Source organism: Parasteatoda tepidariorum, chromosome 7, assembly GCF_043381705.1.
Source record: "Parasteatoda tepidariorum isolate YZ-2023 chromosome 7, CAS_Ptep_4.0, whole genome shotgun sequence".
Classification (NCBI taxonomy): domain Eukaryota; kingdom Metazoa; phylum Arthropoda; class Arachnida; order Araneae; family Theridiidae; genus Parasteatoda; species Parasteatoda tepidariorum.
The window spans coordinates 87,899,567-87,926,646 of NC_092210.1; the positions used below are offsets into that span (position 1 = coordinate 87,899,567).

Consider the following 27,080-nt stretch of genomic DNA (forward strand, 5'->3'; position numbering starts at 1 on the left):
TTAATAGAGTTTGACTCCTGGGCTGCAGATGACAAATGTCACTTTAGAGCCGAAAGCCAGAAGCATCGGAGCACAAAGTGTTAAAAGCATTTCTGATATTTTAATTTTTAGATAATTTTATTTTTTTAATGATTTCTTATGACATATGGATGATAATGGAACCATTAAAACTTCACGGCAACCCTTATTTTAAATTAATATTATTATTTCTTCATTTTGAAATAAATATTATTCAATTTCTTAATTTCTACATTCTTTTATGGTTTTAGTACCCAAAAGAATCCTTATTTTACGTTTGCTGACATTTTAAAAACTGTTCGCGAATTTCGTGATAACAGTGACTGGCGAAATCTTTGGCGGGTCATGTCCAGTTTTAAACCGTAAGATTACGTACTTTCCCTAACATGAAAGAATGAGTATTTTGTCAATCACAGAAGATTACTTTAAAAGCACATAGAAAGGAAAATAATCGGGAAATTTCTTTTAAAAATCTATTTTTATTTGCGTAAATATTAACTCCGAGTTCATTAATTTAAATAATAAAAGATATTTTTTATGACATTACCATGTTTTCTTCTAAATAGGTCAAAAACAATCTTTTTTGTTAAAATTTTGGAATTGTATAAATGAATTTCATCAAAAAGTGAGGTAAAATAAACTTTTATAAGTGAGGTATATGAACTATTATGTGAGGTATATAAACTTTATAAATTTAAAATTTGATTTATTATTTTTTTAAATCTTAACCTTGTGTAAAAAGAGCTGTTTTGATGTTTTCAAATACCAAACACGATGACCCAATACTTCCAAAATTAAAACGAAATTTTAAGAAAAATAATTTTTATACAAACATTAACATTCATTTAGGCAAATAATTTCATATTTTTTAATAATTGTAATAAAATACTATTCTTCTCGATGTATATATAAGAAGAAAATATTAATTGCAAACATTGTAGATTGTATTCCATTACCAGCATTTATTATTTTTGTAAATTTCATCTCCATCAAATACGTTTCATCTTCATATAGTGAGAAACATATTATTTAGCCAAAAACATAAAAGTATCTTTAAGCTGTGAATTTTGGAGTACTGCTTTAATCTCGTACAAAATTTTAATGTGCAAATATTTTTTGGCGACCTTTGTACTTTTTAGTTAGCACGCACTTGTATGAAAAATTTCATAGTTGCTGGAGTTGGCAAACCGAAAGTGTTTTTTATAAATAGACTAGAAATAATTTTATGACTTCTCTTCCTACTATGTTCAAATGTCCTGAACTCAAACTCATGATGGTTTGTGAAATTTAATGGCTGACGAACAGATTTAAAATTATTACTAATATTCAATACGTAGAGAACTTAGACAATGTCGTGGGCATCTCTTGAAAATAGTTGAAATTGAAATCAAAATACTTCCGCGAGGCAAAAATAGCAGGCAACAGCTAGAGGGAGAAAAAATTTGGTTAATATATTGTTTAAAACTAATTACGGAGTTAGGATTGGAGGTTGAAGAATTAGAATATTTGAATACAGTTATGCTGTGGATGCAGTTGTGCTTGGTTACCATTAAAATTTATATGTTGTACTAGGTAATTTTGAAGGTTAACCAAGCTCGTTTCCAAAGGAGGCTAGCATACAGGGTTATTCATAATTCCCTCCGGGGTTTCGAAGAGTTATAGTAAAAAAACGAATATGGCAAAAAAGAACGTATGAAATTATTCCGAAAGTATTCAAGTTTTAATTTAAGCAGTTGCCGGTAGATGGCAGTAACATTTACCACTGAAGCCAGTTGCAGTAAAGAAAAATGGCGTTTACAGGCTGAGGGAATTATGAATAACCCTGTACTTAAGTTTCATCAAGACACTTACTAAATTTAAAAATTGATTTATTATAATATTTTTTATTTTTACCGCAATCTTGTGTAAGAAGAGCTGTTTTGATAATCATTTGAATTTACAATTGAAGTATACTATCGACGACTTATCATAGAAATAATAATAATAATAATAATTAATTTTAAATAATATTAAAACTGATGATAACTGTACAAAATACAGTCAATTCGCTATAACTCGAAGTACGATAACTCGAATATTACTATAACTCGATTTTTTTATAAGGTCCCGACCCTTTTATCTTCAATTTCATGTTAATTATTCTCGATTACTCGAATTTTACTCCCTTTGACTCGATTTTTTTTGGATCTTTTAAAGCAAGAAAAAAACCCAGGAGATGATATCTTGCCCCTTCCTTTGCAAAACACGCACAATGTCTTTCGCATTCTTCATGGAGAAGCTAAAGCTGTCCCTCTTGAAGTATGTGAACAGTGATCAAATGAAACGTTACCAAATTTACTTCAAGGATACAGTTAAAATGATGTTTTCAATATTGATGAAATGGGTTTATTTTTTAAATGTCTTCCAAATAAGACTATGATGTTTAAGGATGAAAACTGCTCAGGGGGTAAAATGAGCAAGGAACGTTTGACTGTCCTAGTTGGAGGAAATGCGTCTGGGACAGAGAAATTGCCCTTACTTGTTATCGGAAAAAACCGAAATCCCCGATGTTTCAAGAATGTAAAAACGTATCCTTTGGATTACAAGTCTAACAAAAAGTTTTGGATGACATCAGTTTTATTTGAATACTATGTAAGAAAATTGGATCGGAAATTCTTCGCTAAAAAAAGAAAAGTGATACTCTTTATGGATAAATGCACAGCGCATAGTGATCTACCTAATTTGAAAGCAGTAAACTTGCATTTTTCTCCCGCCAAACACAACAGCAAAGTGGCAGCCGATGGACCAGGGTATCATAAAGTACTTCTAACAGTCTTATCGTAAATGGCTCGTCAGAAAAATGATCTTAAATATTGTAAGCATTTAGAAGATTTGTAATTAATAAGCATTAATTAAATAATGCGACAATATTTTGAAATTCCAAAACCGAAACTAACAGTAAGTCGAACTTCCGTTATGTCGAAGTTTTTCGTCAGTCCTATCAGATTCGAGTTATCCCGAATTCACTGTATTACCAATATTACATATGTGTTGAATTTAATGAAAATATTACTATCATGTACCAGATTTTGTTTTAATCATTTAAATACCGTTTATCTCTTCAGTCCTCTAACGGCTTCATTTAGTTAAATATTTCGTGTATTATTTCGGGGAGGATTTCCGTATTGTGATTTGCGGCAGAACATTCTCCTAGACTTGGCAACTTCCGGGTAGCTGCCTGCTAGGAACCAAAAAAGAAAAACATCACAGAAATGGAGGCTGACTCGAAGTTATTACCTGTTATTGACAAATACCATTTATTGAGCTTTTTTTTTTCTGTCATACATACAAAATAAATGCTAAAATGATGTCAAAAATAGGCTTGCGAACAAAAAATCTTTAATTTTTAAATAGTTTTACAAATATCTTAATTTAAGTTCTAAAAAAAAACCCGTACTCAATGGATTTCATTTATAAATATTTCGTCACTGAAGACTTTAACCAGTTTGTTAACAGCATCTTTATTCGTGTAGTCTTTTTCGGATATCACCCTATGAACTGTCACCTTTCCACTAACCATCTGAAAAGAATAAAAGAAGACATTACAATAAAATAAAACGAATAAAAAAAATAAAATTATATTAATAAAAGGCGGTTTTAAATTAGATAAATAATATATAAATAATAGATTAAATAGAATAGAATAAGTCTTTAGTAGAAAAAATCTATTTTTACAATTATTTTAATTGTTATTATCATTATTTAATAATTATAATTATGGTTGGTTGGTTGGTTCTAATGTCACTTGCCACACGGGCAAGCCTGCTTGGTGAAACCGAGCAAATTTAAGGCAGAGTGTGCGTTTTTTATTTTTCAGTGGCGCCATCTATGGCCAAGAATTCGACTTCTGCCACACCATACGTCGCACCCGTTTATAGGGCGGACCCATTCATACATCCATTCATTCATCCACAGATCGTAATTTTGACCTGAATCAGAGAACGATCGATCTCCAATCCAGTACCCCCAGAGGTTTTGATTTGTTATAGGAACATGCAGGACTTTGCGACTCGACAGAATTTTAACGTGCATCGGTCACCAACTACACTGGAAGTCTTCGGCCGGTGGGGTTCGAACCTACAAACTCTCACACATCGGCCCGGCGCCTTTCCGACCAGGCTATCCCGGCCTATAATTATAATTATTAATAGTATTATTATTAACGCCTAGAACACGCAAAAAGTTCAAACCTTAAATACGCTGACTAATTTGTGCCGAAGATATTTGAAATTACGGAATCAGACATATGCATTCTCTATATAAATATGTTTTAGATAGAATTAGCCTTTTAAAAAGCAAATTATGGGAGAGGTATCCTCAATCTGGAGGATAGGGTCCTAATTTTTTAACCAAGAGTGTGATTGAAAATTTGAGCTCCTTAATTTTTGTGTATTTCGATATGCATATCAAATTGTGTGAGAAAATTAAAAGAATTTTTCTTACAAATATATGCAACTCATTAATCAAAACCTCAATTAAGTTTCATAATTATTAATTATTTTTCGTTGTTAATTATTTTTAATTGTATAATTAAATAAAGGTAAAAAAAATTAAATTGAAAGAGATAAATTTTTTTACATAAATTGAAACAGTGTAATTTTAAATAAGAGAATCTAAATTTGTACAGAATCTATCTATTCTTGTGAAAGAAAAATTTTAAAATACGAATTTTTTTAATTTTTATAATTTGGAATTCATTCAGGTGAAATTTTGTATTTCGTCATACAAAATTATATAGTTGAAAATGAGGTAAAAAATCATATGCTTTTGATGATTTTTCAAATCATTATTAAGTTAAGAAATAATGACAAAAAGTTATCTTTACACAAAATTGTCTTTAGATGAATAAGTTTTACAAATATGAGCAGTAGTATTTTTTTAATTCTCTAAATTAGTTTAATCGATATGGCGACATGTACAAAAAGTGGAACAACATTAAAAAGCTTCGGCTATTAAAATATGAACTTAAGTAATTACATTTTTTGAATTGGGTACTTGCACTTCTGAGAAGAAGACCACAGATACCCACACATCTGACCTATGACGTCAGTGACAGCTGATCGCTTATGATCAAAATGGTGTGTTAAAGTTAAGCTAAATTTCTCCAATGTTAATTAACGTGAAGTTAATTAAATACAGTGCTGTATCGTCCATCGAATTCGTTGAAATATAATTCTTTCTCGGATAAATTTTCAACTTAACTATTATTTGTATTATACTTAACTATTATTGTGCTTAACTATTATTTGAATTATTATTTGTTCATGTATTTTATTGTAATCGTGATATATTTTTGGTTTGTGTACCTGACAACTTCGATGCATATTTAGTGTGTTTATCTACATGGCTTCGTGAATGTCCTTGAGCTAAATAAGAAATACAGAGTAAAGGAATTGAAATATTTGTGAAAGAATATAGAATGTGTCACTTAAGAGTATTGATGCTGGGCAGACTTGGCTTACTCGAAATAGAATGGAAAGAACAGTTGCTAACATAAACAAATGTCACGTTTCAGCATCCATATTTATAAATAGTTATTATTTTTTTTGCATGGAATCTTTGGACAGAAAATTTTTATAATTGCGTGCACAAAGCTTTGTATTCGCTTAAAAAAGTTCTGGAGATATGGCGAAATACGAAAAAGTAAAATTATCATAAAGGGGTCCAAACTGTGGACCGCTGTCCTGACCAAACTATTGGGACCCTATTTCTCTAATTGCGGCTACCCCTTTTATTTTGGGGTTCAGAAATCCGAATTTGTCGAAAAAAGGTATGTTTATTCAGTGAAGCTACGTTTTGTGTTTGATTTCGTAACTTAAAATATCGTCTGCACTAATTAATTAGTATATATTTGAGGTTACCCCCTTGAATCATTAAGAATAGAGCGTCATTAGATCAAAAGTTATTAAGGGCGGACCGTTTTTATTTTGCCTTCTGTAAATACGTTAAAAGACACAGCGAACCTCTCTTCTTTAAAATTCTTTCTGACCACCATTCCACGAACTATATGAGTGATTTTCTAAGTTGCAGCTCTATTCAATCAAAAGTTAACTTTATCGCACGTTTTAGTGAATAATTTGTCTTGGTTTTCCATGTCTGTTTAGGACAAATAATGTGAATAATTTTGTTACGTATGGCAATAAATTAACCAAATTCGGAATTTAGAAAGGTACATAAAGCCAGGTGTTCCTATGATTGATACTTACACTTTTAAATCGTGTGTTTATAAACTGAAATGATGAAAACTCAACAAGAGCTCATAAAATAAGTTTGAAGTTATATTACGCCGTAGGAAATCTTAGAATTAGATTTTGTTGTTGTTCATTTACGTCGCACTGGAGCTGCACAATGGGCTATTGGCGACGGTCTGGGAAACATCCCTGAGGATGATCCGAAGACATACCATCACAATTTTGATCCTCTGCGGAGGGGATGGCACCCCCGCTTCGGTAGCCCGACGACCTGCGCGCGAAGTCGAGCACTTTACGGTAGAACAGTTTAACGAGGACCAATACCGCACACCCTCGGTCCCTATGCAGGCTGCTCCAAGTGGTCACCAACCCGCACACTGACCACAGCCAGTGATGCTTGACTTCGGTGATCTGCTGGGAACCGTGTCTTACCGATCAGTCCACTGCGGGACCTTAGAATTAGAACTCTGACGTTCAGTAACATAATCTTTGTGGTCAGTTCTAAATGCCAAAACGCAAAATAAGAAGCACTTCCATTGGCGAATGAATCAAAGTTGACTTTGTGCAAAATTGAAAACATTTTGTTTTACCCCCTTTTCAACATTTCTGAGCAGTCAGCTGTCCTGCTTTGTTGTTCTTTTCGTTGGCAACATTTTATTTCACAAATTTCTCGAAATTCAAAACTTGCTTGATTTTGGGTTCACGTTTTAGTTTTTGAAGGTGAAGGGAAAATAAGAAATTAAACATTATGTAAATAAATTTTTAGGTGCAAAGTTGGTATGTTGTTTTTATTGTTGGCCTACCACGGCTTGGGCAGCAGTACCTGTGTTGATGATTAAGTGCCTGGTCGGAATGCAACTTTACTTATTCTATTTATCGTGTCTCAGTAATTCACAATTCACTGTAATGTATCGCTTCCGGTGAATTTAGAGCATGCAAAATTATTCACAAGTTTGGGAAGTTGGGAGGGATTGGGCGAAGGTTCATGATTACTTCCAACATATGTCCACGATCTCGATTGTGCTAGTGTGTTGTGCGCATGATCAAGTGTAGTGTTTGGAACAATATTACTGACCGTCGCCAATAGCTCATTGACGTACCATAAACAAACAAACCAAACTGAAATTCGTGCGCATTAATCTTGAAAATCATGATAAATCTATATAGTAGGGGAGAGTGGGGTCAATTGTAACATTTTTTACTTAACTATTTTTAACTAACAAAAAATCCAATATATTATTAGTATTTATTGACAGACGTGTAAAGTAGACTATCCTCTACTAGAAGAAAAATAAATACCTGATTTTAAATATTATTATATTAGTTATTAACAATTTTTGACAGTCGTGCACTTGTTACAATTGTCCCCACTTACGGGGTCAATTGTAACAGTTCATAAATTCAACTAAAACATAGTTAATTATACATATTATCATAGTTGTGATATATTTTTTTATTGATCAAAATAGTAGTGATATTTTAGGAGTAAAAATAATAATGAGCAGAGACCTAAAGGGTTAAACTTTTAACTTTAAGGGGTTAAAAATTTTAATTTATGCTGTGAAAGGTGACAAATAAAATAATGCACATGCAACATAATATAAATGATATAGGAAACTATTGGTGGTTCTTAAAGAGTTAAGTAATGGTTTGTAAACATAAGATTATTTATTTTCAGCTGTTACAATCGTCCCTTTACTTATTGTTACAATTGTCCCCAAGACGCCATTTCAGCTTCATTTGTTAAAAACAATGCTAGTTAATTAGCAAAACTAATCTTTTTTTTTATTGAAATGTTAATTAAGGTGTCCACTTACATATTCGGTTACTAATTTTTATTTGTTTAAACAAAATTACTTTGTTACAATATAATATTCTAATACCAAAAAAAGTACTTGCGTGGAGTGAAAATATCTTTTGCGATGTAACTCTTTCAAAAGTACATAAAAATGGTTGCTATCAGGGGTGTACATGTAGATTTGTTAAATGCTGCTTGTGCGCCACCTAGGAACCAAATCTAGAACCCGACACTCGAAATGTTTGCTCTGTTACAATCGTACCCTGTTACAATTGACCCCACTCTCCCCTACTACCTATTTCTTATTGAATGTTAAATGACGCAATTCATTTCGATACAAAATAATGCATATACCTGAGAAAACTGCCTCTTGATTTCCGTAACATCATTCGCAAGCGTTTTCATCGGATCTTCAATAAGTACAATATCTCTTTGTAGTTTTCCCGAAGGAATGTAAGACTGAATAATTTTGTCTTTCTGCACAAACTGAGAAATGGCATCGTTCAATTCATTTTTGTTCATGCTATCTGTAGAGGTTAAAAAGTTTGTCACGCATTTCACTCTTTGTTCATAAGTCTTAGCTTTAATCAATTCTTTTTCCAGCTGAAAAACAAGCAAGGCAAAAATATTAGGTTATGAAGTATGTAAATATTTGTCAAGGAGGAATATTTGAGAATCATTCCTTTGAAAATGAATAATAAGGATTTGAATGTGTTTGTAATTAAAACGGATCATTGAAGATACCTTTTTAGTAACGCAAGAAATTTGATAAAACAAAAATAAATACAGAAAGTAAAAATGACGACCATAACATCTCTATACAAGCACAACGTATGCACTCTTTTACTCATCTAAAAAGAAAGAAAAACAGTCCTTGTTCTTTTTTCCCTCTCGGGGGAAAAAGTCTAATCGCAAGTTTCATTTTTCCCTTTTTATACCTTCGAATCTCACTGAAATGAAATAAAAATTATTGGATACTTGCAACACGAGAAGAAATGAAGTGATTATGCTTAACCACGTGATTTAAATCAGATTTGATTGGATGTCTGTAAGCGACGTTATGCGTGTGTCTCCAACCTGATTGACTTCTGAATCGGCAACTGCCTTGATTTGTCTACAATGACATCATTTACAAGTATCCGATTGAGTACTTGACTTGAAAAAGAAAATGAAGATCACGCATACTCACCCATGTGACCAATAACGTCCAAGCCAGCCGATAGTTTAACCCCTTAACAATCGGTTAGTTTTCAAGAAAACGGTCATAAAAGTGCCTATTTTTTTTACTTTTGTATTTGTATCATGTATTTGATTAGTGCTGAAATCTAGTTTAAAATAAACTATCTATCTACAATTACCTTAAAAAATATCCTGGTACTGCTATCCGGTGTGTAAAATGAGGCATAAAATGTTTTCCGGGCAAAAGAAATGAATCCGTTTTATTCTTATTGGAGCTTCACTACTGAACACTCCAGCCCGTCAGTATCACGGGAGCGAGAAATAGCGGGCGAAAACTCAACCCGTCATTTTCACGGGAGCGAGAAGGAAGGGGAGGGGTTAAAAGCAAAAAAAAAGTTGTTAAAGTTGAACTAAGTTTCTCCATACAATGTTAATTAATGTGAAGTCAGTTAAATACATCATTTATCGCACATCGAATTTGTTGCTTAATTAGATCAACACTAAAAGTTATTCGGATTAGAAAAAGTGCAAAAGTGCAAATAGAATTGTTTCTCTCTCCGTTCGACTTCCACTTTCCATTTAAATAGATCATAATTCCAGCCAGCCGGCGAGTAATAACTCGAAAACTTCTTTACAATTTTTTTTTAATGAACTTAGCAGATTTTTATGTAATTTTAAAAAAAATGCATTTATACTTTTTTTAAGGACTTGACAGAATTTGATGCTACTTGAAAAATGCATTATTAAATTCTTTATGGACTTGACGGATTTTGATGTTATTTAAAAAATGTCCTACTAATTATTATTATTATTATTTTTTGAACTTGACATATTTTGGTGCTTAAAGCATGATACACATAACCTTTTAGTATACTCACCTTGTTGTTATCAATGGAAGAAAATTGAGCTACAAAATTGAGAAGGGAGTTCACTTCCCGATCAGAATTGATTTCATTGTTGTTAACTTTAAGGATGTCCGCTGTTCCGTCAAGAAGGGTCAGTGTGTTGACGCTCTGGGGATCCTGCCTGGCCATTTCGATTGCTAAACCACTTCCCATCGAATACCCGATCAAATGAAAGGTTCCTCTTGTTTTGGGCTTGATTAACTACAAAAATAAACAGTTTCCTTCAAGACAATTCATGAAAAATTTAAAGATATTCAACATTTAGCCTCTACAAATAATTGCTTCATATGTTATAGAGTGTTTTTAATAGTAATGTTATTGATGCACATGCGTAAACATACCATTTGCGTAATGATAATATTTACTACTCACCTGACTGATGTCAGATGGAAATGATAACCTCTCAACTTCTTAACGCATAACAACAGCCATGGGATAACATGGCTTTGATAAGTTAACTGTACCGAAGTATAAACCAGAAAACTTTCAGTATCGATCGAAGAATCAAATTACGAGCAAAATAAAATACATTTGTTATTTTTTGTTGTTGGAAATTACCCTATTTTTGAAGTTTACCCTATTGTGAGAATGCAGTTACAGAAATCATAAAGGCATTTAATTCTCAACATAAATGTATGCTCAAGTAATATATTTTTATCACCCAGTTCCCTGAAATTTTAATCTTGCGCTAAAACGAAAACACTAAAGACTATTTAATGCTACGGAAAATTTCATTATACATTGAGCATTGGCAATTAGATATACAATGTGTTCAAATGAAATAAAATCACCTTCATTTTGCGCTATAAATAAACGAAAAAGAAAATCAAATATTCATATTAAGAAAGGTCTTGGTCAATTTACAAGGAGTAACCTGCTACCAGCCCCACTTGGACAGGAAAAATTCGAACAAGTAGAAAAAAAGAGAGAAAAAATTGTACCGTCGAAATAAAGTTTAATGGCTTTTATGTCCCCCATATGTTCATGTATAACTTGCAATTTTTAATGTTGCGTGCCAACCATGGAGGATTTTAGTATCATTATTATGCAAGGTCTTAAAGACTGCCACAGATTGAAAATGTTCCCTTATGGCTTATGCAACCCTCCTGAAAAAAGAGTATATACGTTTTCTTGGGGATTGCTGTATAAACATACATTTCTAACTCCTCTAATTTTTCTTGAGTTTTCAAATTGTCGCTCATTTTTGAGAACATTCGGTAAACACGTGGTATTGCTCACACGATTTAAGAGTGCGAAAAATGTTACCTTTAAGAAATAAGCTGCGAGTTCTTCCATGTTTTTGGCTTCAATGTTATTCGTCCACTGCAATGTGTAAAACGGCTTTTCGAATGGCTTCGTTAACAAAGAGAAAATTCCAACGTCTGTATTTCCTATGTTAACAATGAAAGCTGGAATTCCACTCGTAAACTTCGTGAGTTGAAACACAGGTTCGTTGATGATGATCGATGGTAGTTTTATCTCTGTGGTGGATACAAGATTTGAGGATGGTTTCACGGATGATGCTGCAGTTTCTTGAGCTTCTTGGACTAGTTGCTCTAAATCGCTTATTTTCATTTCAAAAATTTCCTGCATGGATAGAGATAAGTCGAAGTGCGTCTCCAGCAACTGTCGAATTTCGACTCCAAGGAGAGAGTCCAGTCCCATTTCTCCCAGACTCCTTTGTTGCATGACCTCAGTAATTTCTCCGCTTATACCTACAATGAATATCAACAGTTGCATCAGTCGTTTTTAAGAGGAACTTTTTATTTTTTACTTTCTGCGGTATCCCTAATTGTCTTTTTTTCATTCAAATTAATTTTAAAATTTTCACATTTAATAGCTTCAAATATTATTTTATAGGAGCTAATTAACTTTTCACAAAAATGCCCTTTAACATTTTATTGAAATATTTATTAATTTTTATTATTTTATTTCATAATAGTCGAAAAATGTTTGAATTGTAAGGTATAAATTTTTTTACATCATTTTAAAGTATATAATTTTACATGGCAAAATATGAAATTTGAGCGAAAGTGGTTGAAAATTCTCTGAGAAATCAAAATGTCGACTTTTGATGTCAATTGTATTACATTTTATGTTCAGTTGTTTTTGTTACGCGCCATTAAAAATAAATATATAGCTTAAATAAGCATTAGAGTAAAAGCCTTAGTAGTTAAAAATTTTTGTTTCTTTTGCCGTAACTTATCTTCATCACTATTTTCGCAATTGATTGAAATGCACGGCTATCAGTTGGGAAAAACAGAGGAAAATAAACATATTAGTTTTTCAATATTATCTTAACTTAAAATAGAAATATATGCATCGTTCGGAGAAAAGGAAAAGCACATAACAAAATTATTCATACTTATTAAGCTATAGTGAGCTCAAATTTATTGAAAATTAACTAACTAGAAAAAAGCCCCAGTTAAACCAAATCAATCTATCATCCATTTGCATATAAATGAGCAATTTAAATGTGATACAGCTTTAATAAAAGCATAGCCAAAACATAACACTACATTTGTAAGGTCGTTGCCTTAAATTTGCTTCATATTGCTGCTCAATCTTATACGGATGTTTCTAAAGACAAGTAGATCACATATTGGAATAACAACAAAGTCGATATAAAAGTAAACGGATTTATTAGTCAAATTCATGACTGTTTGAGCTTTGTAAAATGGGTTGTTTTTGTTCTGTGCATTTCATTAACGAAAAATATTGGTGATTTCAAAAAAAGAGCAGATTATACAGCAGAATGGCTTGAAAGTATCTGACATTCAAAAACAGATCAAAATAATAAATAGAAGCGTGATACGGATGAATATGTAAAACAAATTTAACTGAAGATGGCACTAACTCTGCAACATCAAAAGTACTTAAATCCAAGAGAATGAGAAAACGTGATTAGAATAAGCAGATTCTGCAGAAAAATAGGAATATGAGACGACTGACAACTCTAAAATTTACGAAATAGTTCAGTTTAAACTCGGAAACAAAGAACCCCTAAAGAGCGTTTCGAAAAGAATTTTATATTTTTTTGATCTTTAAAGTTGATGATGCATCGAATGTAAAATGAAGTGACAAGACATTCGACCAGTATGTTTAGCTTAAAAAACTTTGTCTATTATTCAATAAAAATAAAATTTATAATTGCACAATTTTTATGAAAGTATTCAATAAAAATACATTTTTCTTAACTGCTCATAATATAGATTCATTTAGTGACTCACCCAATACTTTTGTAATTTGGCCCATTAAATCAACAGAATCTCCCTTTTTCACAGCTGTTGTTGCTGCCATGTAACTGCTTACAACAGGGTGGTCTTCCTGGCAAAATAAGTCCATTGTGTCTAAGCAAGACTTGACGCTTTGTGCCACAACGCCAGCAATCACAGCATCATCTCCCATGTGACGATGAACAACGCCAACCTCCCCAATGATTCCCCACTGTATGGCAAGACCTAAAGCGGCAGAGAATCATGGACGTTAATTTAAAAAGTCTGCGTTTGAGAAAAACGCATTTAAATCTTGGCATAATAATAATTTCGTAGTCAAAAGTTGTAGGTGCTTTTCACGTGCACAAAAATTTGCTGAACATAATTTGTCAGTTCTGCAAAAACATTTCGTCAATATATTCGCCATGTATCTAAATTTAAGACTGTTTTTCTAATGCTTTTTCATGTTAATAACGTTTTTAAACGAATAATAAGCTTTTATTAAGGAATTTTGAGTTTGTAACAATTATTCATTATATTAAGTTTTAAGCATGATTAACCAATGCCTTTTGTGTCCTTAAAAAGAAGATAAGTTTTTATGAGAATAAAAAGCGTCCACGATAAAAAATTTTTAATATCTAAAAAAAAAATCTTTAACTTTGTATTTATTAAGAGCATAAAATTATACAAAAATTGCGAATTTTTCATTGAGCTTTATGATTTTTATCCAAGTGATGAAATCTTGTCAATCAATATTTTAAAAGATTTAAGGATTTTTTAAAATAATTTAAGCTCTTTTTCAGTTTTGAAACTAAAACACTTCATATCATCAGTGTTATAGTATCCATACAAGTTTAGGATTCTACAAAAATGCTCAATTTTCAGGAGAATGAATTGGCCCTGATTCCATTCAATGAAATGAGGCGACATGTAACGAATTGTTCAGAATTTTTCAAAATCGGGAGTAGTGTAACAGGTTTTGCTTTTATGTTTAAGTTTTACTTGACGAACTCAAACTGTGACGATTTCATTTTACTCTGCAAAACCGATCATTCTTAAATCAGTTATATAATGAAAAAATAAGTTATTCATTTAAAAAGCAGTATTCGTTAAAAAAAAGGGCCTAAAATCAGGCTATTTAAACTATAAACCAGTTATTAATTTTTAAAAAAAAGATTGAAGATTTTTTAAATATTTAAAAAAAATATATAAAATTACGATATACTTCAATTGAAAAGAGAGTTAAAATTAATTTCGTTAAATTTTTCTATTGCTGTTCAAGTCAGTTTGAAGTTCATTTTTGAAATTTTCAACCCGTAATTTTATTTATTTACCTGCGAGGCCATCTTGCCTTCTTCTTTCACACACTCTCTCCATAACGGAATTAGCATAGCCGTAGTTTGTTTGACCCGCGTTTCCACGACCACAACTGATAGAAGAAAAGCATACAAAATAGTCTATTGAAGAGCAATATTTTCTTGAGATTTCGTCTAAATATCTTGTTGCCATTGCTTTAGGTGCACACACTTCTTCATACTGCATCGGTGTTTGTGTTTCTATGAAAGCATCTTTCAAAACCTATAATTAAAACATGTATATTTTTTAACTGTCATATTTTTAAAAAGAGCATTAAGGAGCATTTTTACTTATATGNTATGATTTTTATCAAAGGGATATAATCTCGCCAAGTTGGGAATATTTTAAAAGATTTAATACTTTTTTTTTAATATTTAAGCTCTTTTCCCGTTTTAAAATTAAAATTAAAACACTTCATATCATCAGTGTTACAGTATCTATACAAGTTTAGGATTCTACAAAAATCCTCAATTTTCAGGAGAATGAATTGGCCCTGATTCCATTCAATGAAATGAAGCGACATGTAACGAATTGTTCAGAATTTTTTAAAATCGGGAGTAGTGTAGCAGGGTTTGCTTTTACGTTTAAGTTTTACTTGACGAACTCAAACTGTGACGATTTCATTTTACTCTGCAAAAACAATCATTAAATCAGTTATATAATGAAAAAATAAGTTATTCATTTAAAAAGTAGTATTCGTTTTAAAAAAAAGACCTAAAAACACCGCTATTTAAACTGTAAACTATTTATTATTTTTTTTAAAAAAAAAGATTGAAGATTTTTTAAATATTTAAAAAAAATATATATATAAAATTACGATATACTTAAATTAAAAAGAGAGCTAAAATTGATTTCGTTAAATTTTTCTTTGCTGTTCAAGTCAGTTTAAAGTTCATTTTTGAAATTTTTAACCCGTAATTTTATTTATTTACCTGCGAGGCCATCTTGCCTTCTTCTTTCACACACTCTCTCCATAACGGAATTAGCATAGCCGTAGTTTGTTTGACCCGCGTTTCCACGACCACAACTGATCGAAGAAAAGCATACAAAATAGTCTATTGAAGAGCAATATTTTCTTGAGATTTCGTCTAAATATCTTGTTGCCATTGCTTTAGGTGCACACACTTCTTCATACTGCATCGGTGTTTGTGTTTCTATGAAAGCATCTTTCAAAACCTATAATTAAAACATGTATATTTTTTAACTGTCATATTTTTAAAAAGAGCATTAAGGAGCATTTTTACTTATATGCCACCGTTTTAAACTTAAGAAAAAAAATACGCTGAATACGTTAACATTGTTCTGAAATATACGCTGAAAATAATTTTGATAAAAAAACAGAAACTTTCAATTAAAAATTATGAATGTTTTACTGATTCATAAAAAACATATAGTACGAGTTATGGAGGGTGCAACATCATCATTCTTAAAGGGCTATATATGGAACAATAATACTAAGACGTATACGACAATAATACTAAGGAAAGGAATTTAAATGAGACATTCGCACTTTCTGTTAAAATTTTCGATGATTGTTTTTGAGTAAAAGGGATTGAATTTCGTTGATATAGCGCTCAATTTCTTACTTTAATTATTGAATGATCGTGAACTTATTTGCATAAACGTTATACTTCAGCAAACTACTATCTCAGTTTTCTATTTCCGAAATTGAGTGATGGTGGACTTTTAGCATAGACCTTATGCTTCAAGAAACATCGTTGGTACAACGCTCAATTTGTATTTTTTAAAGATTAAGTGATCGTGGACTTTTTTTACATAAACCTTATACTTCAAACATCGTTGTTACAATGCTCAACTTGGTCTTTCAAAGATAGAGCGATTTTGGGCTAGTTTGAATAAATCTTTGATTTATAAAAGCATCATTAGTACTGCACTCAATTTATTTCATAAATTGACTGATCGTGGGCTTTTTGCATAAGTCCAGGGATGAGATTAGCCGAAAGGCAAAAAAGCTGAATTTCCACAATAGCAAATTNCAATATCGGATTTTTAAATCTCGTAAATAAGAATCGCAATGCACAATATTCAAATCGCGAGATATAAGAATCGCAACACGCAAATATGAAAAGCTATGTTTGATATTAAAATCGTGTGAATAAGAATCAAGATATTAGTAGATTCCAGGCTTGGGACCTCTAAAAGGCTTGTCAGAAGCAGCGTTGTTTGAACTACAAAAATCGGATCTATCTGGAGGGTGGGTAAAAAATTCGGAAAATCTTATCTGCTGCGAGTAAAAGGGGAGAAAATAGCTAAAATAAGTAAAAATGAGAAAGGATTGGTAGCTATGTAGTTTGAATTTTCTGTTTCTCTTTGAAAATCGGTGAATTTTCTGAAAAAGCGGAATATTAATAAAAAAAGTGTAATTTTTAGAAAAATCTGAATTTTTGATAAAAAAGCTGAAATTTAAGAGATAAAAGTGAAAAAAGCGGAAATCCGCTAAAAAGCGGAAAAATCTCATCCCTGATAAGTCTTATGCTTCAAGAAACATCGTTGATATAGTACTCAATTAATCTTTTTAAAGATTATGTGATTGTGGACTTTTTGGCATAAGCCTTGGAGTTTTTGCAAAAAGACCAAAGGATAAAGTCCAACAACCAATGAACTGAGCAGACAATTCTGATCACCGAATCTAAAGTTAAAAGACCACTGAATTATACAATATTGCTCGAAATATCGCCCAACAATGAAAAAGCGTTGTTCTTTTCGTGCACCGTTCCCTTTTTTAATAATCCTGAACTATTAGTTGGATGGCTGCTTTTTTTTGTTGGTAAAATTTAACATCACAAATGGCAAAAAACTCAAATCTAATCTAACTTTTGGAATGCTCTTTATTTGAAACTAAAATGTATAAACTTAACTAGCAGCTCCCAGGCAGCTTTTTTTTTTGTTGGTTAAGTTTACTTGCACAAATGGTCAAACCTGACCTAAATTTTGGGACGCTTTTTATTTGAAACTAAAATGTTCGTAAATTGTTTTACCACAGCTGAATTGAATATTCCGCCAACTGTGCCAACTTTGGATGCTTCCTTAACTAACTGTTCAGCTTCATCTCGTATCGCTGCATTCAGTGTGAGTACTTGAACATTGGCTCCCATTCTTTTCCATCGTCTCAAACATAGATGCTGATATGAAGTTCTAGCTCCGTACCTCGATGTAAGTATGACATTTCTGCCACCTCGATTGAGGATCCATTTAGTTACTTCGATGCCAAATCCACCGAGACCACCGATGATGATATATACTTTGGCTGGATAGAAATATGTATTTGGTATGGCTGGCAAAGTCAATAGTTTTGGAACTGCTTGTTTATCAGGTTCTTCATCGCGTATCTAAAGAGAAAAAGGAGAATTAAATTCTTTTTCCAATACTTATGATTATACATAATTAAAATTTTTTACAGTAATAAGATGAAATAAACGCTGTAAAGACTAATTATTATTAAGTAGACTCAAAGAATGTTTTTTTTAATCTCTTTATTTCTTTATTTTAAACATAAAACGAAAACGTAAGGTGCATCTCTTTATTGTGAATAACGACGTTTACGTCTGTCGATAATAAAATGATTTTCTTCTTTTTAGTCACTTAGAAAACGTAGTTTTGTATTTATCTCTAGCTCCTTTCTCACTTTTTAAATTTGCTTCTGTCAGTTTACTTACAATGGTAATGAAACTTTTTAGCCCCATTCAGAAAATAAGTTTAAATTGTTTTGACAACAGGGAAAGAGTCCCAGTCAAAATTTAAACACTCTAGCTAGTCGGAAAATGGTCGAAATTTTCATACCGATAAATTTCTTTTGTCGAATAAATTGAATATAAAGTTCTGCTTATAGCGGTCAGAAAATTTTTATTGCCCATCAGCGCAGATAGTTTCAGACAGAAGAAATTTGCTCCCGCTTGTTAGTCAGAACGGGGACGAAATTTTCATGATGATAAATTTTGTTTGTAGTAGTTGAGAAACAGTTCAAACCTGTATTACCAGAAGAAACATAGCTCCAGATGGAAATTAAGCACCCTAGCTAGTTGGAAAGTAGTACGATTTTACTGTAAGATTACAATTTCAGAAACACGATATTAAAATGCAATAAAATATGCTTCACAATTTTCGATTTACTTAAACAAAATTTTACCTTCCACTCATGAAAATTGAATTATTTCGATTTATTTTCGAGGCATTAACTACTTAATTTTTTTATTTTATCACTATTGTTGAACAGCCGACCCAATTTTCAGTTTTTGACTGTCAATGTTCAATTCAGTAGCCTTGTAATTTTGAACACGATTCAGAAGACAAGGGAACTCCTTAGGAGAAATTTGCCTTCTTGAAGGATTCCCCCCCCCCTGATCTTACAGGGAGGGGAAAACCTCCCTCGGTTAGCTTGAAGGCAAGGAGGCTCTGATCTATGATCCGTCTACCACAGAGGGGAAATTTTACGTCAGCACTGGTGGGATTTTTGATGTGGGCCAGTCCGGAATAGACATTATGTATTGAAATGAACTAGATCTAGTTTCAGATATCATTTTGTGTAAAAACCCCTTTTGTATCTAAATGTTTGATTTATGTTAATAATTTCGACAATTCAAAAGAGAAATGAATAAAAAGAAGAAGAAAAAAAATAACTTTTACGATATTTGCGAATATTTTGAATCTATTTAGTTTTGGATTAAAAGAGAGCAAGATTTCGTTACTTTTCGTTGGATTAAAAAAATGGGACCTAAATCAGATGAAGTGATTCAGAGAAACATTAAACGAACAAAATAAGAAATGATACAAAATGAAGAAAGAAACGAAAAAAAGTCAATTATTGAAAAAAAAAAACTTGCCTTTAACACCACTTTGCCAACGTGGATCCCTTTAGCCATGTATCTAAATGCTTGTTCCACTTCATCTCTCTGGAAGACTGTCCTGTCCAAGGGTTTTACAATTCCACTTTTGATGCCCTCTCTGATCAACTGCATGATCTGATTAAAAATTTCATTATTGTGAGGATTCCTCTCAAAGAGTTGATCAAGGAATACTCCGTGAAAGGATATGTTCTCCAGAAAATGTTTTAACCCTATTTGCAAAGATGAATTCACATAAAATAACGGCATGTTACATTAAAACATAATACAAACGTGGAAATGTAAAGATTGAGCGCATTTCCTTTTTTCAAAATAAGGTTAAATGAAGAGGAAAACGAAATTATTAAGTTTTCATGAAGGAAAAAGTCTTATGCGTTTTTTAATAGAAGAGTGGCCGAACAAAATTTAGTTCCACGTAACACATCTTGAAATTCTTAAAGCTTATTTATTATTTGGACTCGGAAACGTTTTTGCTCTGTGAGAAAGAGTAATGTTCCTTTGCCTCCTTCAAGGATTAAACCAAGGAGCTCTTTGATCGTAGTTGGTTGCTCTAACCAACATGGAAAAGGGTGTTCATCCCCAACCAGACGAGTTGGTTGGTTGGTTCTAATGTCACTTACCACACGGGCAAGCCTGCTTGGTGAAACCGAGCAAATTTAAGACAGAGGGTGCGTTTCTTGTTTTTCAGTGGCGCCATCNCCATCTATAGCCAGGAATTCAAATTCTGCCTCTTCCGCATCCCATTCACGCATCCTTTCATTTATCCACAGATCGTAATTTTGACCTGAATTAGAAACGATCGATCTCCAATCCAATATCCCCAGAGGTATTGATTTGTTATGGGAACATGGAGGACTTTGCGACTCGACAGAATTTTAACGTGTCTCAGTCACCAACTACACGGGGAGTCTTCGACCGGCGTGGTTCGAACCTACGAACTCTCAGACATAGGCCCAGCTCCCTACCGACCAGACTATCCCTTCCCCACCAGGTGAGTTAGGAAGCTTTATATAGTGGCTGTCAATGTTTATACTTTTTGACGAGGATTCTGAAACTACGCATCGGTAGAGGAACACTCTGCATATATTAGATGCTAAAAACATCTGCCATGTTTTAAAAATCTAATTAAGTTTTAATTGTGTATTTTGTTTTTTTTTTAAAATATAAATCAATTATTATTTTCTTCGCTTTTTGGGTGTCATGGCGCTCTTTATATAATCAAATATTTACTTTGTTTTTGTCCACGCGTTACAGAGAGCTTGTAAATAGGAATTCGTTGCATGCAATAAAATAGCACAACATTAAATAATTATAACAACGATTATTATAACAACGATTATTATTAGAGCCCGGATTTTGATGACCTAAAAAGTCTCAAGTAATGCCCTTAAAAAGTGCAAAAAATGCCCTTAAAAAGTGCGAAAAATGCCCTTAGCCCTTAAAAATGCGATAAATGTGCTAAAAATGCCTTATGACATGACTTAAATAAATAAAAAATATTAAACTAAAACAATGTTTTACTCTTTAAAATTATTATGAGTCATTTCAAAAAATATAAAGCAATGCAATACTTGTTCTACGTTCATTAAAGTTTGAAAAATATGTTTTACATCCTAAAATAACAAAAAAAGAGGAAAATATATTGACTCCAAAACATTTTCATTTTGTACAGAAACTTTAATGAATATAACAACTTCCATCTCATAATATTACTAAATATCAGAATTACATTGGATTATTAAATGTTTTTTGATATTTTGAAATGTAAACGAGCGTCTCTTGTCTTAAAGCAAATTTTTATTCCTGGAGAAGAAAATTTCCTAGAAAATTGTAATGTTCTAAACTTTACAAAACAGAGAAAATGGGAAAGCTGTAACAAAGAATTACTTCTAAAGATTTTATATCAATCAATAACATAGTGGAAGCAGGTGGTATTGAGAGCTACAATATGAAATTTAAAATTATAAGACAAATATTGCATTTTATGTAATAAAAATGCTCCAATAAATAATGAAAATAGGAAAAAATTAACAAAAAGCTTAAAAAATGATTTAAAATGCAAAATACGGCCCAAAATTTAGAAACAAATGCCCTATAAATCTTAAAAAATGCTCTAAAGGACAAAAAAATGTCCAAAAATGCAAAAAATGCAAAAAAAATGCAAATGTCATCAAAACCCGGGCCTTAATTATTATTATTAATTAATCATTATTTAAAATAGAAAAGCATAGCCCCATGGTCTTTCACTCTTTCTTATCATGTTATGAACATTTTTAGTAAAAATGTTGATATGGGTAAATAAGGAAAGTATTGACAGTCATTAAATGAAACCTGATTTTGTTAATCAGTCGAAATATTTATAGCTGCGGTGAGTTTTGCAAATAATTGATATTTATTTGATCCAGTTTTTTTTTATGGGAAAATAACTTCTTATAAAATTTCAAAATGGAAGAAAGATATGTGACTTTTTGGATATAGATTTGTTACTGTCACTTACCTAGCTGTCTGTCCAAGGACAAGTCATATTTTCCTATTTCTATGAACCTGCCATGCTTGGCCACACAGCGAACACTAGCTAAAAATTTATCATCAGCAAGAGAGTTCAAAACCACATCGACACCTATTGAGAATACATGCATTTTATTATAAGTGAATTACATTGAAATAATTGGTAACTTATGAAACCTTTAATTTAAAATTTTTTCCAACTATTAAATAAAGTAATAAAAAATTATAAATATTCACAAAAAATTATTTTTGCATGAAATTATCTTTGCATAAACAAATTATAAGTGTGTGCCAAGATTTTTCTATTTGGCTTAAAAGTTCTCGAGATAAGGCGAAATACACAAAAAAGTAAAAATAACAATAAGGGGTCAAATCTTTGGACCAAGCTATCGGGACCATATTTCCCGGATTGCGGCTACCCTTATATTTTTGGGATTAGAAATCTGAGTCTGTCAAAAGAAAATTAGGACTAATCAGAGAAAGTACGTTTTTGCGTCTGATTTCGTAACTAAATTATCGTCTGTACTAATTAATCATTCATATTTGAGGTCCCTCCTTCAAACCATTAAGGCTGATTTTGTCCTAGAACGTGAAAATTCGATCAAAAGTTTTTCAGTTTGGTTCCTTATTGTTGCACACTGTACTTATTTCACAGCCTTTTTTAATAAACAAATAACTGTTATGAGCAATAATCTGATATTTTTTTAAACCACCTATGAAGAGCAATAAACCACTCTTTCTCTAACGGTGACTTCTTTGCATCAAACATCTCCTTAGCATTGCTTCCATTACCGAATTTCAACTAGAGAAAAGTATAATGGACCATAAGAATTATATAATACTTGCCCCTTCCCTCAGTTCTTTTCATCACCATATTTTCGAAAGTAATATTCCTCGAACAACCGATGTTTTCTTCTTTCACTTGTGGGAAACGTTTTCTTAAATATTTTTTTTTATGATCATTTCCTGTAAAGCAAATAAGTAATTAAAATGAAAAAATAAATGAACAAATAAATAAATTTAAATGAAAAATTAATATATAAATAAAGTGAGATAAAACACTCATCCAATAAAAGTAAATAAAAAAATTATAAATAAAAGCAAATAAAAAATATACATGTGGTGTATGAAAGCTAAAAGCTAATCCTTGTTGTGAGAAGAAAGTCTAATCTTGTAGACGCACCTCCTGCGCACATGACAAAAACAGTAAGAAGACGGTTTCGAAGAGAAGTAAAGGTCTGGTTTCTTAGGACAAGCGCCTTATCTGAGCGTCAGCGGGACGTCAACGTCCCGCTGACGCCAACAAAATACTGGTTTGTTAGCTCAAGGCCTGGTTTCTTAGAACTAGCGTCTTATCTGGGCGTCAGCGGAAAGTTGACGTAGAGCTGACGCCTAAAAAATACTTTTTTGTTAGCTCAGCGTGAGCAGTCGGTTCAACGCAGACATTATCTCTCATTGCGCATGCGTTAATAACGTAAACAAATATTTATTTTGAATTTGTATTGATTTTGTTATTGCCGACCAGTATTTCAGAGAACAAATAATGACTTTGTCCAAGAAAAAACACATTATAGCTGAGTTAAATGAAGAGTGCTATGTTTAATGAAGAAGCTATGTTTGTCAAAATCAAAATCTTGGCTGATTTCAATGTGCTGTTGGATGTTGTCCGCCATTGCTCCTGTGGTTAACGTCACGTTGTAATCCAACTGCAGTTGAGTTGGACGGCAATTGCAGTTCAAGATGAGCGTTCGATGACGTATACTATCAAACTCACAAATGGACCAATCAGAGGTTAGCGCTGATTTCCAGCTGACGGCGTCCTGTCCTAAGAAACCAGGCCTTAAGAAACCAGGCCTTAAGAAAGACGTACGTGCTCTGAAGAGAAGTGCTGACTAAGTACTAAGATGAACTCTTAAGAATTTAATATTTGTATTGTCTTCATCTATGTTATGTGAATCGTCCATATTTGTGTAAAGTAATTAATTAATATATAATTTTGTTTTCTTGGAAAAATTCCTTATTTTCATATTCTTACAAGAATAACCACTCCAGCCTTGCAACATACATTTTTATTAGGTATCCTGTATTGTATTATAGAAAATCAGAATAAGAACAGTATGTGTAAAATTCAAACACTGGGCATTTTGTCTAATTAAAAATTTCGAAATACAAAAATTAGGCTTTTCGGAATCTTTTAATAATTAATGTATATAAATTTTTTATTAATTCACATTACTTAGACCAGAGGTTCCCAATTTTTTTTCTAAATAATTGAAATTCTTTTAGCGGAACCCAGATTTTATAAATAAAGTTTATTAGAGTAATTGTAAACGTTATATTATATTATTATTTAAGACTATTATTAAAATATTTATTTAGAGGAATGAAGATTTTTCATCTTTTTATAAATTTTAATCGTAAATTAGATTTAATATCCTACAGTTCAATTGGCAGCTCTTGTACTATATCTAGTCTAGTTATGAATTTTTTTTAGTGTATATACATAAGCTGAAAATAAATAAAATAAGCCTAATTATGGTTTATTTTGAAATGAAAACTTAAAACGAACTGCTATAAGCGTTTAAAATGGTTATTAGGGAACATTCTTTCTTAAAGTATTTTGCTATATTAGTTTGATTTGAAAAGCGTGATAGGAAAAAAAATACTAATGCAATATTTTATAAATGCTTGTTCTTTTTATAATTTGTTGAATATATTGCTATTAGAAATTATTATTTTTAAATGTCATTTCTATTTTATTGGTATTTTACTTGAAATAATTTCATAAAGGCAACCGAAAGATTTAATAAATTATGAATTATGGGTTGGATCTAAATACAATTAGACGTTTCAAAACTCATCAGTTGTTATACGAAGTATTAGCTCACAGAATCCGTTCTATTTCACGGAATCCTAGGGTTACATGGAACACCATTTGGGAACCACTAACTTAGACTATTGGAAACTAAATCATTATCAAAGTAAAGGCTTTATTTAATCTTGTATTAGCTGCTGATTGTTAAATCCAAGAAAATATAATCTGGAAAAACTAGCTTCAATATTTCTTTAAAAAAACCTCTAGTTGTTTTAAAACTAAATTCAGGTTATATTACCTAAAATTACTTGCTAAATGAATTATTAAAGGGAATAAATGAAAAAAAAGCATACCAACGGTAGTGAACACCTCACAACCTAGCCCAAGGGCGATGTTGATGGCTGCTATTCCAATTCCACCTGTGCCAGAATGAATCAGAACTTTTTCACCTCGTTTCAGCTGGGCTCTTATGATGAGTGCATAGTAGCATGTAGCATAAACAACGGGAACAGTGGAAGCTTCTTCCAAGCTCCAGTTGTGTGGAACCTCAATTAAGAATGATGGATGCACGATTGTTGACGTAGCCATGCCTCTGTTAGCCATGACTCCGGCCACTCTGCGACCGGACTCATCTTTCCCAGAAAACTCCAAGCCAAGAACGGAATCATCCCCTTTTCCGCTAACTGAAAATTCAACAGCTTTTAATTTTCCGTTAGAAAGAAGAAAAAAAAACGTACTTATATAAGTACTTCGGTAAACAGAGAATCGCTATGTAAAAACATACTAATACTGTCCTAATATTTTTGTCTCACGATAATTTATATTTGCGCTATTAACCCCTTAACGATCGGTTAATTTTCAAGAAAACGGTCATAAAAGTGCCCATTTTTTTCCACATATCACAAATACACGTATTTGATTAGTGCTGACATCTAGTTTAAAATAAACTAACTATCTATAATTACCTTAAAAATATCCTGGTACTGCCATCTGGTGTGTAAAATGAGAAATAAAATGTTTTCCTGGCAAAAGAAATGAATCCGTTTTATTCTTATTGGAGCTTTACTACTGAACACTCCAGCCCGGAAATATCACGGGAGGAAGAAATAGGCGAAACCTCACCCCATTATTTTAACGGGAGCGAGAAGGAAGGGGTTAATGCAATAAAATGTGGAAAACTGAAATTTAGGGTTATTCCGAAAGGCAGCGTTGCATGAAACAACAGCACGCTTTCATTTTTAAACAATATTTTGTGCGAGATTGAGACAGGCGTGCAATTCCTTGTTTTGATGATCAAAGCTGGCCATCCTGATCATGTGGTTATCCGCAGTTGGAACTTTTTCTCCAACAGCGATTCTTTTACTCATGCTAAAGGCCAACGCCAAACGAAATTGAGCTCTGTATCAACGAAATCGAGAGTCACTTAACGGTCTTATAAAAATTCGATAGCTGAGTGCATGTGTATGTACCAGCAAAATCATAGAAGCCATTGACCCGATATACTATTCTTATAATTCTACTCCCCACATCAATATGAATAAATTAAAAACCGCAACTTTTAACTGAAAATCTGCGATTTCTATCAAAATTATTTCTTTCGTGAATTTTGGGACACTTGTAAAACTGTAAAATCGCTGTAATCTAAAAAAAAACAGAGAAAAAAGAAAAAGAAAAAACGTCCTTTAATGTCTTATGAACGATCAATGCTATAGACTGTGATTAATAAGAAGTAACCAATTAATGTGTAGAAATATCATTATTATGAATCACGCGTGATGAATTGGAAATATTGAAATGACACTATGAAGTACTATATCTAAGTACCGTTTAACCATAAAGTACTATATGGGTGTGCTGCTTGGAATATAACCAAAATGCGTGTCTACGAACGGCATTATACTAGTTTTTTTTTACATTTAAGAGTATCAACATAGGTTTTATGGTATGATGCAGTTTTTGTAAGTATGAGTAAAGTAAAGTTTTGTAGTCTATGCTTTTTGAAGTTATACTTCTTATGCGACTTCCAACAAGGTTGCGTTAAACGTTTAACGCTAAATTTTTATTGGCCGGGAAATCACGTGGTAGGATCCAGTTTTCCCTCATTCATTTCCATATTGTTTTGGTTCTCACTAGCATAAAAATAATAAAAGTCATAAAAGTATTGTTTTTCTATAAATATCATCGGTTTTATTGA

The 27,080-nt window shown here is 32.0% G+C and overlaps 1 protein-coding gene across 1 annotated transcript in view; it reads right to left on the reverse strand.

Moving 5' to 3' along the window:
* Window positions 1-3,374: 3,374 nt before the first annotated feature.
* Window positions 3,375-27,080, reverse strand: part of LOC107454900 (fatty acid synthase) — a 70,939-nt gene continuing 47,233 nt past the window's right edge. The window contains exons 19-29 of the mRNA XM_043042920.2: window positions 25,240-25,569; window positions 22,918-23,037; window positions 22,061-22,183; window positions 19,543-19,775; window positions 17,701-18,051; window positions 15,634-15,877; window positions 13,361-13,591; window positions 11,397-11,845; window positions 10,104-10,331; window positions 8,401-8,649; window positions 3,375-3,577 (exon numbers count right to left, since the gene is read on the reverse strand). Coding sequence (XP_042898854.1) covers window positions 3,455-3,577; window positions 8,401-8,649; window positions 10,104-10,331; window positions 11,397-11,845; window positions 13,361-13,591; window positions 15,634-15,877; window positions 17,701-18,051; window positions 19,543-19,775; window positions 22,061-22,183; window positions 22,918-23,037; window positions 25,240-25,569 — 2,681 coding nt within the window. The 3' untranslated portion in view covers window positions 3,375-3,454. The remainder of the gene's footprint in view (window positions 3,578-8,400; window positions 8,650-10,103; window positions 10,332-11,396; window positions 11,846-13,360; window positions 13,592-15,633; window positions 15,878-17,700; window positions 18,052-19,542; window positions 19,776-22,060; window positions 22,184-22,917; window positions 23,038-25,239; window positions 25,570-27,080) is intronic.